We start from the raw sequence: 14,394 nt of genomic DNA on the forward strand, positions 1-14,394 counted from the left end.
TATTATGTTAGGTTTCTTCCCACTTATCGTTTCTCAAAAAAAATAAAAAATAAAAAAAGGTTAGGTTTCTCCGGTGCCAACCACTCCCGTACGCGGGCCGTGGAAGAATATAATTGGTAGCAACTATCCGGCGTGCGTTTCGTACTGCAAATGCAATGCAGGCCACGATGGAGACAGACAAGACGGTCCTAGAACAATTTAACAGCTGGTCAAATGTTAGGATCTTGAATCCATTAACTCCTTCTTCATAATTAACAGAAAAAAAAAAGAGAGAGAGAGAATTTGATCAAGTGCTTAAAGTCTAAATTTGTATATGGCCATATATGCTAGAGCCTATTTGATTCTTCCCCAGTTTTTTGTACTCCGGATGATAAAATGATCAGCCGTATAAAAAGGTAAGATAAGGTTAAAAATAATTTTGGTAATTCATCCTAGAAACAATTGCGAGTCACCATTTTGTACAAATGCTTTCCTACCAAACCAAAGAATATCTCATCTATACCAACTATATGTTGCTCATAATGCATTAACTGGTGGGGTGTTTGATTCAACTGCCCTTCTTGCCAATCCCAGAAAAGAGAGAAGATATCTCAATCTTGTTGAGCAATTAGAACCCAGAATGACAGCTCCAACCACTCATGGTCATGGTAGACAACAACATAAGAGCCAATTCCTCCTCCACACTATTCTTCAGCAGCTGATGTTCAGCCTGTGATCGTTTATGCTCCGAGGCAACTTCCTCAGGCACCACCAAGCTCCGGCAAAGCGGGCAAGTAGCACGACAGCGCTGCAACCATTTCTCCAGGCAATTCTTGTGGAACACATGATTGCAATGCAGCTCTCTTGCTTCATCACCTTCTTCAATTTCGCACAAGCAGATGGAACATTCCGTTGCCTCCAAAGATGGCCTCAACTTCTTTCTGTATACAAATTTGCAGCTCTGCTTGTCGATCTGTGCCATGTACTCGTGCCTAGAGCTTTGACGCCTGTAAGAACTCCATAAAATAACCGCAGATAAAATCAAGAACTTCAAAGCTTCAGGAAGAACTTTAGAGAAGCAAATTGAAGTGGCTTTGTAAATTGGAGACAAGAAGAATTTAGACAGAGCACCCATTTTTTCTTGCAAGAAAGACCAAAGGGTCGTCTGCACTCCGCAATTTGCAATTGTACGTGTGAGCAAATTAGCAGGCCAGGAAAATACTATATATATATAGAAAGGTTGGTGAGGGCCACTTTTGTAGTTCAATGGATATCACGTACCTGGACAGTTGTTGATTGTTTGTTGACTCGTTTCTTCTAGATTCATAATCTATTATGTATCTGCTCCTCATCATCAAGACTCAAGTTGCTCATTTTATTCATGCAAAAAAATTTGGAATTTTCTTTCTTATAGCTTCCAAGAAATGAAGGTATTCTACTGTTCTGTACTGTATTCGTGCAAAAGTTCGCTCCAAGTGGGTATTGACCAACTGAGATGGCCGGCTTGGAATCTAGTTCAAGTAACTCCAAAGACTGATATTCTTGTGTTTTTTAAAGCTTGCAGTCTTGAGTTCGAGAATGTCTTCTTGTCCAGATGCTTTTGTCATTCATCTACAGCTTATCCTTACAAAATTTCCATCCTAATTTAGGTACTATTGAAGGTTCATCAACCTTAAAAGACAGAATTGGACGGTAAGAAACATCCATGTAGAATGTTTGATATGCATATTATGCCAAATTGTGAAGACAATTTGGTCAATTATTTTAAGTCTTTGCTTATGATAATGCAAAAAGGGGCCCTTTGACCATTTCTTAACGATGATAATTAATGTCAAAGATGGAAGACTATTTGAGAATGTATGTACATATTTGATTAATTGGTTGATAACGTTAGCAATTAGGCGTTGAACCAATTACATAGATTAGAGAAAAATGTAATATCACGTATTTAAACAGGATAATTACCAATAAGTCCATTTTTCAGAGAGAGAGAGAGAGAGAGAGAGAGAGTTAAAGACAAATAACTAAAGCTTTTATAACCAAAATGGTAAATTTCTAGAAATAATGCTGAAAAATGTAATATTACATATTTACTTGGTAGACCTTCACGCGTCGGACAAAGATGTGAGCGAGTGACGTAATTGAATTGAATCCGTCAATAATGTTTGACCAGTATTGCTGGTTAGATAACCCAAATGTATGCCAAAACCTCATTAATTACTCTTTTTATACTACATATTATACATATTTTGCATGAGCTCCACACTAAGTCCGGTCTTTGGAGGTTTTAACTACCGGAGAGAACTTGAATATTGGCTAGCGACTGTGTGGTGAGTGTCGACATACTGAGGGAGGGGATTAACCAAATAGCCAAGATTGACTCTGGTAGAACTTATTGACGTCTGAAAACTGAAATCTGAATTTTTTAAATTATTAAATTATTAAGTATTAAATCGGATACATTTGAACGTATATCGTATTAAGTGATAAGTGAATAGTTCGTCACTTATTTTTGGAAGCAAATTTTGCCCAAAAAATTCAGTGTCACTCAATTAATTCAAATATTCAATTTTTGGTTATTAAACGAGTTTGAACATGTTAAGATCTGAATTCGTTAAGTTTAACTGTTGAACTGATTTACTAAACAGGACTTTAATCTTGATAATGGATTTTTTATTACATAAGTGGGTGTTACATCTCAATTACACTACTTAATTTAATGCCGTAACTCTTGCACTATTTGGTGAATATGTTCATTGGGTTGATGTAACCGGTACACCAAGTACGTATGAATTTAACCTAATGCACAAGAAAGAAAGATACACATAATATTGCAAGATTTATAGTGTAATAGGGATATAACACAGGAAAGTGCAATAAAAGATCCGGAGCCCTTAAAACTTTGGACTAGACCAGCGAGATGAGCAAATGGCAAAATAACCCTACTTTTGTGATATGGACTGAAACGTCCTCTTATACCATTCCCATTTCTACTTCCAATTGTAGACCTAATGCGCGCCTCACAAATCATGGACTTCCCGTAAATACTAAGCCGGTTTCCCTTAAAAAAAAAAAAGAAGGTATGCCATCAGATAATGCACTATGTTTGGGCTTCTATATATGGGCTTTGCACATTGGGCCTCATCAACCCAAGATTAAAATCACCCTTGACCCAGTGGATGAGCAGTTACCGTTGATCCATCATCCCAAGGTACGTATATAGATATCAATATACTATTCCAAAATTAATTTGAGTTTAACAAGTAGTGATTTTAGTCAAATTAATCAAGAGATCTCAAATCCTCTCTTTTCGACTTTTATAATCTTATTTTGCACAAAAAAAATGCTAGTAATTTGATTGAGTTTATTATTAAATTGTATCTAAATTTAAGGCCAACTATATAAGAAGGTGATCATTTCTAAACAACTTTTATACGGAAGTTTCTTATTTAGTTAAATAATAAGTTTAAGGAATATAAAAATCTTAACATAATATTTTTTTTATAATATGTATATAGAGAAAAAATAATTTTCACTGCTCCTATTTATATGTTTTCTATTCTTTTGTCATATTTTTTTTTGTTACACTCATTGAAATATTACCTTGTCACCGATTTTGGCTGTTTTTTGTTTTCAACTAAATGGATAATTATACATCAAATTTTTGTAATTACAGCACATTAAAAAAAAGGCTTTGAATTATTTATATTAAGATTTGTTTTAGTAGTAGTTAATAAAGGTCAAGGATACACTGAAAGCAAACATAAACCATTGCCTCTGACAACACCTCCCCCATCAATTCTACATTCCTTCTACGTATACTGTACTGTACGTATACGCGTATAATTCATGGTGTACGTGCAGTTTAAGTTACTTTTAGCCTCAGAGCTCTTTCTTCTCCTAAATTAACAAGATTGATTATTTTCCAGTATTATTGATTCCGATGAGCTGCAACTTTTTCCCCTTTGCAATTCATCGGGAACGGCGTCGTTTGTCAATCTAGGGTTCAGTGTGGAGCAAATTCTAGATAAATATTCAGTTGGCTGATGAATTCTCAGCTGATGCCGATGACAAGAAGAACCAATACTAGCTGTGCTATCTGCGACAGCTCCAATCTTGCCTCAATCTGCCCTGTCTGCGTAAATTACAGGTATTTCAATTCAGAGACCAATATGTTCCCAAAAAATTTGTTTCTTTCTTTTTTTTTTTTGGAATTTTAATTAGACTTCATGGTTTGTTATCTGTTTTGCATGTGCAGATTGAATGAGTACAGTACTAATTTAAAGTCTCTGAAGAGTAAGAAGGATGCATTATATTCAAAATTAAGCGAAGCCCTTCTTGCAAAGGTTTGAGTGCCTGCAGCATTCTTTTGGTCTTTGCTAGCTTGTGTTTTACTTGGCTTGCACTTGGTTATTTTTGTAAGTTATATGCTAACATAAATATGGGAGCTTTTTTATTCTCAACTTAGCTGACAATGTTGGTGGAATCGCGCTTGTTTATATGGTTACGTGTGATGTTGAAAACTTAGGATATATGTAGCTCTATCTATTGGCAAAGAAGTATTAAGAATGTTATTTTGTTAGGGAGCATGGTTTTCAAACTTTTAGCTGTGGGAACAGAGAGAGAGAGAGAGAGGGAGAAGGAATTGGGTTATTTACAATAGTGAAAGAGGGTAGAGAAAGAGAGGCAGAGAATGAGAACAGCTGTTACGTGTGCTCATAAGATGTTATGGACTAAGAAAATGACATAGAACGTGATGCGCTGACTGAGCAGTGGTGGGATTGGGAATACTCGAATGTCACCTAAAATTTGTCCTACCTTGAAAGAAAAAACTAAAATTGTGAATTTCAATTCTCGATTTTGCCTTGGCAGATGTAAAATATGAATTTTCTGATGGATGACCTGACCTATTCATACCATCACTCATTTTTGAATGATTTTCATATATCTTCCTGCACTCGACAGGGAAAGACAGATGATCAGAAAAGTTGGTTGCTACTTCAAAAGGAGAAACTTATAAAAATGAAGGAGAAGCTCCATCTTCGACAACAAGAAGTTTTGCAAGGTTGAAAACTTATTGAGTTACTTTTTGCATGCAAAACGAGGCTAATTAGTATCTTTTTATTTTTTTATTTTTCCCCCAGCTGCTAGACTAATTGATGTTTGTGCAGGAAAGTCAATGATCGAGGAGTTGTCTCATGATTTAGATGCCAAGTATAAATTGCTTGAGTCAGCCATGAGTGTGGTATCATATTTTAACTCTGGAATTTATTTTTTCAGTCAGATGCATATACATTATGGAAAGTGATAATTGAGTTTCTGGGATCTGCATAATTTAATTTCTATTGATGATTATCTCATTGCAGCTGCAAAAGAATCAAGTGGAACAATTGGAAAAGTTCTATCCTAATCTTATTTGCACACAGAGTCTTGGACATGTAAGATGTTTCTCTACCCTATACATTCGGGCTTTTGACTTGAGTTGGGACATGATTCTACATATTGTTTATCATTATCTTGAGAACTTTTGGTGAACTTCATTTAATACTACAGCATATGTCAATTGCAGATGGCAATTACCTCTGAACTCCTAGACAACCAGTCTGTCATTGTGAAACAGATATGCAAGTTATTCCCATTACGTCGGGTAAGATTCAGATGTTATTTTAGTGTTATTTGTCTTTTTTTTTTCCTTGTTGCCATGCTCTGACCAGGGGAGATTCAATAAGACTAAATTTTCTTGTTGCTGTGCAGCTGAATGTTGATGGTGATAGAAAAGATGGTTTCACTGGTCAATATGACACCATTTGTAATGCACGCTTACCTAGAGGACTTGATCCACATTCTGTTCCACGTGATGAGCTTGCCGCCTCTTTGGGGTAATTGTTATACTGTATACATCTATGCTTGCTACATTGGATGATGCGAGTTTAATGTATATATCATATAATTTATCCAGTGGCAGTCATTCAAATTACATTGTTTCCTTTTTCTTGACGAGTAGATGGTCAAATCTCTCCTTCCTTCAGTCTGTATGAACATAATGTTGGTACAAGAATTAGTTGCTGCTGAAACAGGGGTTGTTTGGTTAAAGTGAACATGAATAAAGTGTTGGGTAATCTCGAAAAAGAAAATAATAATTAGGAAGGAAGTCTTTGAGTCAGTTGTAACTGAATTTTAGTCATTTTTCTCTTCGTTAAGTTTCATCTGATGCAATGTTATGTAATTTTGACCACTTGATCACATATTTGAAGCGGGAATATCTGCCATATTTTTAATAGTTTTAGCTTGTCCAAGTCGATCATTTTTATTCCAGACCTGCAATGAAGAATGTAAAGGACACTTTCAGGACATATATGCATGTATGTATATTATCCAATCATGTTTATCTTCTCTCAGTTATCATTATTCTAAAATTCTGAGAAACAAAAGATTTTCTGTTTTGCATATTATATATTACCTCTCTCTATTGGATAGTAATCAACTGTTGAAATCAGATACATGGTGCAGCTTCTGAATCTTGTCGTTCATCATGTCTGTGCCCCTGCACTTCATAACTCAGGATTTGCGGTATGCTCATTAGTCATCTCTTTTTAATAATTTAATACTTGTGGCTGCATTTATATGTTCACTAAGTATAATTTTATACCATGTATATACCTGTAACTTGCAAGGATTTTTTAGGGGAGAGGTATCTTTGGTGTTTGGATTGAGTAGCTATATTATCTGATTTTAGATCAACCTTGCAGCTCATAGTGAATTTACTATATAAACTTAGATAAAGCGGTAAAGTTTTGTTATACACTCTTCACATCCATATTTGTCAAGTCTCATGCATCTACAGGAAAAGATAGAACTGGTGAAAATCATTTATAGAGATTATAGCATGCAAAAGTCTAGTTGTCTGTGTATGTTTTGTACACATGCTTTTCTGCTGGAGTGGATTTTTTATTGATATGCTTTTGAAAGGTCAGAATATCAGATATCATGCATGTACAGAGAAAGACAGAAATGTGGAATCTTGTTTTCAGCAATTGCATGCAAAAGTCCTTGTGCATGCTCTAAACATGTTGGAATTCAATGTTCCTTCAGCTATGGTATTTAAGAAAATAAATTATCATATCTCTTACTTACATACGTCATACTTGGCTTTGATAACTGAATCTCAGTTCGTTATTAATGAACAAGTTCACCTATTGCTTTTGTCCCCTCTGTTAGAAGAAGATCAGTGTTCTTGTTGAAGGTACTTTTTGACTCCTAGACAATCAGAAATCGCTATAGTTGGGTTGTATAGGTGGACTTTTCCTCATGATATCTACTTTGTTAGTTACATAGGGAGAGAATTGTTGTGATGATGGTGTTTAAAGCCTAAACAGTTTAAAAGCTTATTAACGTTGTGATTCCATGTCCGTGTTCCTATTCACATTTTTCTGTGTTGTGTTTGTGAAACTGCAGTAAGATGGGGAGTTTGCTTGTCACTGTAGGAGTTAATATTCTCTCCATCTTTTGCTATTTTCTATTATCAGGGTTCATGCTCTAGGATATGGCAACGAGATTCTTATTGGGACGCTCGTCCATCTTCAAGAAGGTATTCTGGTGGCCTCAGATTACTGGCCCCTTTTAGACTGTGAATTACTTAGTCTTGCTACTAATTAGTTGTTGGTGTTTATGCAATGCAGCAGCGAATATCCTCTTTTCATTCCTCGCCAAAATTTTTGCTCCACTAGTGGGGAAACCTCATGGTCTGATAGAAGCTCAAGTAACTTTGGTGTTGCTTCGATGGAATCAGATAGGAAACCTCATTTGGATTCTTCTCGTAGTAGCAGTTTCAACTACTCGTCTGCCTCCCCTCATTCTATTGAAACACACAATGATTTGCAGAAAGGAATATCCCTTCTCAAGAAAAGCGTGGCATGTGTAACTGCATACTGCTATAATTCATTGTGTTTGGAAGTTCCTGCCGAGGCTTCTACATTTGAAGCATTTTCGAGGTTGTTGTCCATCCTTTCTTCTTCCAAGCAAGTGCGGTCTTTTGTTTCCTCGAAAATGGCTTCTTCAAGGTACCTTATTCTTTTCTTCCATTGACCATACTTTGAATAACTTGCACCATTCTTGGCGCAACAATGTTATGTTCTATTTGAGTTGAAAGTTCTAAAATGGCAAACTCTGTTTGATTTCAGTCCATCTTAAATCTATACCAACCTCAGCTGCAGTAGCTGAAGTTGACTTGTATGCTTTACAACTAGGATTAAATGACCTGTGGGCTATTTGGTTCATCCCTCTAAGGTTGAGAAATGCCCTGGAAATACAAAAACCAATTAAGATGTCTTTACCAGGTTTACTTGATTGTGTGAAGAATTGATACAAGAGGGAAATTACTTAATGTTGTTACCAATGCCTCGAGGTTTTTTGCTCACCAGAAATTTATCCTTTATGTTAACAGACTAGACTTTGCTTTGTTCTTTTGGACTATCTATGTTGACATGGTTTTCAGGTCATCCAAGCAAGCCCAGCAGTTGAACAAGTCTGTATGGAAGGTAGATTCAGCTAGTTCATCAAGCACTTTGGTGGAAAGTGCACATGCCTTCCCTATGAAGGTAATTACTTTATAATGAATTGATACATATTCTGTCTGGCTCCATTGTTGCAGCATCAGTATCTTCTTGTTTCTTAGTACTATCAGTATTTGCGGGCTCTATATCAACATTTTCTTGAATTCATTGGAAGATCAAATTTATTTCTTGATTCATGCAGAAAGGCAATGATGGCTTCGGATAAAACTTTTCGTCTGACTCTAGTTTGGTTCCTTCAGTCACAGTACCATGATGAAAATATGATGAAATCATATTCTGATCATCAGGTGGTAACAAATAAGAGCAATGGGATGTGATTTGACACTCAGATTAGAATTAGATAATGTAAGATTGGTTCTGTCGCTCTTGATTATCAAGAAAGTAGGAGTAGGATGTACAGATCAAGTGTCTATGATACCTGTGGGCTGCTTTCAGCTGGGAAACAATTTTTTTTTGGGTTTATCCAAGAATAGTTAATAAACAGACAAATAGCAGACACCTTTATGATGAGTTCGTCCTGTAACCTGAATTTCTTTATCTTTTCACCATGCAGAGAAATGTTTTTGACAGCCATGTTCCGAGTTCTGCTTCCAGTTTCCTATTCCCCACTGAATTTTCTGATATTGGAAAGAATGAAAACTTCATTGAAGGGTGGGATCTTGTTGAGCATCCAACTTATCCTCCTCCGCCTTCACAAACTGAAGATGTAGAGCACTGGACACGAGCGATGTTTATTGATGCCACAAAGAAATGATTAGTTGTTCAAGAGGATAATGGAATACTACAATTATAAGCTTTCTCGCCCCTCATAAGCTCTAAAGAAGGCAAGAAGAGGTCAATTCTAGATCATCACATTCTCTTCTATATTTATGAACGACTTGGAACACTGCTGGTCAATATACTTGGTTCCTGGGAGTAAATTTCAAACAGTACAAGAGAACTTAACAGTACTTTGCTTATGCCAAGCAACCTGAAGTCTAAACTAGTGCAGAAAATTGTTTGTCAGTGTTCATCTTGAACTCAATGCTAGCAATGTTCTAACATAATCGATAATTTGGTTATACTGAAATTGCTGTCTTAAATACCAATAGACTGTCTTTGATTATTACTCCTCCAATCCTTTATACAAATTAACCGCTGCAAGTTTTTCTTCTAGTGAAATGGGCAGATAGAACGTACTACTCGTTTCTGTATTTGCCCCAAATGCTGTTTCTCTTCTTGTTGGTTGGTCTTCTGGTGCTTTATATTGTCATTAAAGGTCAAAAAGATCAAGTTCCTTTACTTTGTTTTATTACTCAACGTGTTTTGCGTTTGTTTTTCCTCAGAACTATTTGTCAATTCATTTTTTGTACTGGTTTCGTGTGTAGGTTCAGCGTTGCAGGGCACTTGACGGCAAAACTAGAATAACTCCTCAAGTTTCTGCCTGGCAAATGTAAATAGACTCTCTCTGTATATGGAACTCTATATATGGTAATTCCTGCTTGCCTGTAGCATTAAAGCTATGTATATTGACAGTTCCCAATTGTTTAAGTCGTAAAATGTAGGAAAAGGTAGTTATAGTTACTGTCTTGTTATGTTGCTACTACTGTATGGTATACTCATGCGAGAACCCTTCCAACATTAGGGAGCAAAGACGACCTGATTTTAGTGATGTATGGCCCTTAGCAAAGTCCGTAGCAGTGTCTCGTAGAATTTTCCCCCTTAGCCCATGTTCTTGGTAAGGTTTTTAGTATTGAGCAGTTAAAAAATTAAAACGGTGGTATGTTATGTCTTGACATTCTGGAAAACAATCATGTTCATGTCCTTGCACGGCGAAAGTAATTATGCTAAACCCGGAAACTCAATAAACGGCAGGAGAGTTAAGATGAACAAGGAGAGACATCATAGCAGATTGGTATGCAGGATCAATCAAAGGTTAATGACTGAAATTCAGTGAGAATGAAGGTCAACGACGGAGAAAATCATGTTTTTAATCAAGTAACCAAAAATCAGTTGTCTGCTCAATTGGCCAAATCTATAAAGTTGGGAAGTTCTCTAAAACATTCGAATGAAAGATGTTCATAATTATACTCATCAGCTACAGTACGATCAGAAGGTCAGAGACCTATTTTTCCATCAGGTTAAAAGAGAAGGGGGGCTGCTCGAAACGGGGAGGGGAGTTGTAACATTTTCATTTTCGAGCCATCTACTTCTTCCTCTTCTTTGGAGGCTGGAGGGCCTCCTCCTCTTCCTCATCTTCTGGCTCCTCTTCGTCTTCTGCATCCTCTTCTGCCACTTCTTCCTCATCTCCTTCATCCTCGCGATCATCATCCTCCTCCTCCTCGTCATCATCATCATCATCATCCTGGTTTTCATCATCGTCGTCATCATCACGGTCATTGTGTCCATCACCATCTTCTCCATCTTCTTCCTCCCCATTCTCGTCTCCCGCACCACCAGCTCCTCCAGGGCCCTTCTTGGCGTTGCCATTGCTGCTGTTGGGATTGCTTCCAGGACCGCCTCCATCTTCAGGGCCTACCTCTTCTTCACCATCCGGGAAGTCACCTTCCCCATTATCACTGCCACCGTCGTTCTGCTCATCTCCATCCCCTTGCTCTGCATCCACCACTTTCAACTGAAGTCACCTTCCCCATTATCACTGCCACCGTCGTTCTGCTCATCTCCATCCCCTTGCTCTGCATCCACCACTTTCAACTGGTCATCAGAGTTTCCTTTACCCTTCACTTCAGTTGCCGCCAACCACCCAAAAAGATCCTGTAATTTGCTTGCCATTCACGACAAAGTGTACCATTAGCAAGTGTACAACAACAACAACACAAGTGAAGTGAGAGGTGAAGAGGAACTTGTTCAATTGTGTAACAAAAACATGTTTCATCCTCGTCAAAAACATTTGCCAAAAAAGAAGCTTCAGCCATCAATGCAGGTTTTGTTGGAATATTACTACAATTTTCTCCATTGAAGCCCATGCAACTTAACCTGCACTTAACACTTATACTAAAGCATAGTTGCCAATGTAATAAAGCCACAGATCCTTATTCCCCTGTGTACGAAAAGCAAAATGCTTATAAAAAAAGGTGTTACAAAATATTCTCATAATTTCAAAAGAATATTCGAATATATGCTTAACGCCCGGAACAAAATATGAACTCAAAAGCAGTGTACTATTTCTTTTTAACTTGCAAATAGTTTATTGCCCACTCCACGGTAGTTTGAAATGATTTGCTTTTGAGGTTTCACCATTTTTGTTTTAAAATTCAGTCTAGAATTAGGGAATAGAATAATAATGGCGCATGGGATTGGTGGTAGACTATTGTAGTATTCAAATCGGGACCCATCAACAACTAACCCGGAACTCTAAAAGGCATATAAAAGCCAAATTCATGTTCCCTTTGACGTCCGGTATGAGGAAAATAGTGCAATTAATATAGTACTAAAGGACAAAATAAGCAATACTAGCATTATTCACTAAACTCAAAAAAAAGAAAAAGTAAATCTTATATATATACATTATCTTTATCTTTATTAGATCATGATAAATATATAAAAATTAAATTTTAGATTCAAATTTTGCACCATTTTTATTATACTGTATGAGTGTATAAAAAATTAATTCAAGAAAAAAAATACTAGATAAATATTAAAATCTTAACAACCTTGAAAGACACTTTAAAATAAATGAAAGTTTAAAAAAAAAAAGGAGAGAGAGAGAGGAAGAAAATCCCGTCCAATCATGACAAAGTGAAAAATTGAATTGATAATGGACCGCCTTTGTAAAAAAAAATTTGAAATTAAAAAGTGACAAAATTAATTAATGAAAAAGGGAAAGAAATGGAAAGAGGGGAGTGATGAAATCTTACTCGAGCCAAGGACAGCAGTTGAACGTTGACCAAAGAAGCAGGAGGAGTAGCCGTAGTGAAAATCGAGGACAGAGCACCCTCGGCGCACGTTAGCAAGGGCTTCTTAACAATCACCTCCATCTGTACGGCTAGCAACCTGACATTACAAAACATCAAACCTCGTATCACCGTTAGATCTCTCCTCCGAGTCCCTCGGACAAAACAAACCGTTTTTCCTAGTATATTCCGACAATTTCTAACCACAAACCTCAAAAAAAAAAAAAAAAAAACCGTCACGTTAAGATTTTTCCCCACAAAAAAAAAAAAGAAAAGAAAGAGCCAAAAGTAGTAGATTTTTTTCTCTTAGTACCACTACTAATTACTGAAACAGGACAAGATTTCATTTCTCGTTACTGCTAGCTAGCAGTAAGAAACTTAAAAAAAAAATTAAAAAAAATTTCAGCTAGCATAAAATTGAATAGTTTCACGTAGACAAAAATATTGAGCATGAGACAAGAATTTATGAATAGGAAAGACAGCAACTTCATAAGTAGGGAAGACATATTTACAAAATTCATATATTTGAGTTCAGATAATGATGGAGACGGACTAATGGAGATCTAAAAGAGAAGATTACACTGAATAATGGCGAAAGGTGCAGTACGAAGAAGAACAATGTACAGCAGTAAACTAACGACAACCAAATCTAGTTTCTTCTTGGGATTGTTTTACCCTGCCAAGGGTAGTTTTTTAACTGGAAAGAAACGAAAGGAAAAATGAGAGCTAGGAGTTTTTTTGCCTGAGAATAATAAGCTGCAGGCAGAAAACTTGTTCATGAAAAAGAGAATTTTGGCTAGAAAAAAGCTTTGAAAGAAAGGAGGAGGGAGCTGGGGAAGAAAGAAAAAGGAAAAGGAAAAGAAAAAGAAGCTGAGTACATACCTGCAAAATCTAGGGAGAAAATTGATTTTCTCTTCAGGGGAAGATCTAAGCCTAGCTAGCTCAAGCTGCAGAAAAGGGTTGTGTTGTTGTGGAGTAATTGCAAATTTGCAATGCAAGACAGGGTTGAGTGAGTGTGAAGACTTTGTTTGGGTTTTGACCGTTGGATGAAATGATCTTTAATCAGAGGGTTTGAAGAGAAAGACTTGGGACTTGGGAGGGCCGACCCAAGTTTTTGATGAGTCATTAGATACAGGAAAGAAAGAGGGAAACTAAGTAGGGGCAGTAGCGAATGACTAAGGAGCAGGGAGTGAGGTCATGGGTGGGGCAGAATGGGCAGGCCGACTCCCTGCCTCACTGGGACGTTAAGAACGGAGAGATAACGGTGACCCTGACCGTGACCGTGACCGTGGTATTAGGACATGAGATGAAAGCAGATTGATCATTGACGAACGTTATGATGATGGATGATTGTTGCAAGTACTTTGCTACGTTTAGGCAGTCAATAGAAGAGAGAGAGTTTTGACAAAAAAAAAAAAAAAAGAAGAGAGAGAGAGAGAGAGAGATGTGTTGTTGTTAGGAGAGTGGTTGAGAGTTGAGAGACTTTTGGAATTGAAGAAAGGAAGGAGAATAGAATCTAATACTCTCTGCTCCCACCTCCCCTTTTTTTTTTTTGTGATCCAATAAACATGGCTCCATCATCCATGTTTCTTCAATTTTTTCCTCTCTTTTTGCCCTTTTTGGTATGGTTGTTACACTTACACGTACGTAACATTTTTGTAGCATGACCCATGTATGTAATTTTATAAAGATATATAAATCTCCCTCAATTTTTTTTTTTTTTTTCGACACTGGGGTGTCCGGGTCAAGACCCGAAGGCGGCCCGACTAATCCCCAGCGGCCCGAGAGGAGAGGCTCCACCCCCCAAGCACGGTAACCCTGCACGACTCGAACCCCTGGCAAGCGCTCCTAAGAAGGCGTGCGCTGCCAGATGAGCTGCCAGATAATCTCCCTCAATCATTACTTGTATAATTTAGGATGTTAAAAAAAAGGTGTCTAAAATTCAATGA

The 14,394-nt window shown here is 37.0% G+C and overlaps 2 protein-coding genes across 6 annotated transcripts; one reads left to right on the forward strand and one right to left on the reverse strand.

The window, feature by feature from the left end:
• Positions 1-401: 401 nt before the first annotated feature.
• LOC113749999 (E3 ubiquitin-protein ligase RNF13-like) lies at positions 402-1,170 on the reverse strand. Its single transcript, XM_027293896.1, has one exon. The coding sequence runs from the start codon at positions 1,112-1,114 to the stop codon at positions 608-610; it is 507 nt and encodes a 168-aa protein (XP_027149697.1). The 5' UTR covers positions 1,115-1,170; the 3' UTR covers positions 402-607.
• A 2,608-nt stretch (positions 1,171-3,778) lies between these two features.
• On the forward strand, positions 3,779-10,111 carry LOC113748617. 5 transcript variants are annotated; one of them, XM_027292099.1, is made up of 13 exons: positions 3,779-4,129; positions 4,238-4,325; positions 4,945-5,044; positions 5,151-5,224; positions 5,346-5,417; positions 5,549-5,626; positions 5,734-5,858; positions 6,477-6,549; positions 7,506-7,567; positions 7,659-8,039; positions 8,474-8,576; positions 9,106-9,386; positions 9,920-10,111. In XM_027292099.1, the coding sequence occupies exons 1-12, from the start codon at positions 4,026-4,028 to the stop codon at positions 9,304-9,306; spliced, it is 1,461 nt and encodes a 486-aa protein (XP_027147900.1). In that variant the 5' UTR covers positions 3,779-4,025; the 3' UTR covers positions 9,307-9,386; positions 9,920-10,111. The 5 variants fall into 5 exon arrangements, with proteins under 5 accessions (XP_027147900.1, XP_027147902.1, XP_027147901.1 ...); XM_027292101.1 differs by having other exon boundaries at positions 7,662-8,039; XM_027292100.1 differs by having other exon boundaries at positions 9,106-9,810; positions 9,920-9,989.
• The last annotated feature ends 4,283 nt before the right edge of the window (positions 10,112-14,394 follow it).

Source organism: Coffea eugenioides, chromosome 10, assembly GCF_003713205.1.
Source record: "Coffea eugenioides isolate CCC68of chromosome 10, Ceug_1.0, whole genome shotgun sequence".
Lineage (NCBI taxonomy): Eukaryota > Viridiplantae > Streptophyta > Magnoliopsida > Gentianales > Rubiaceae > Coffea > Coffea eugenioides.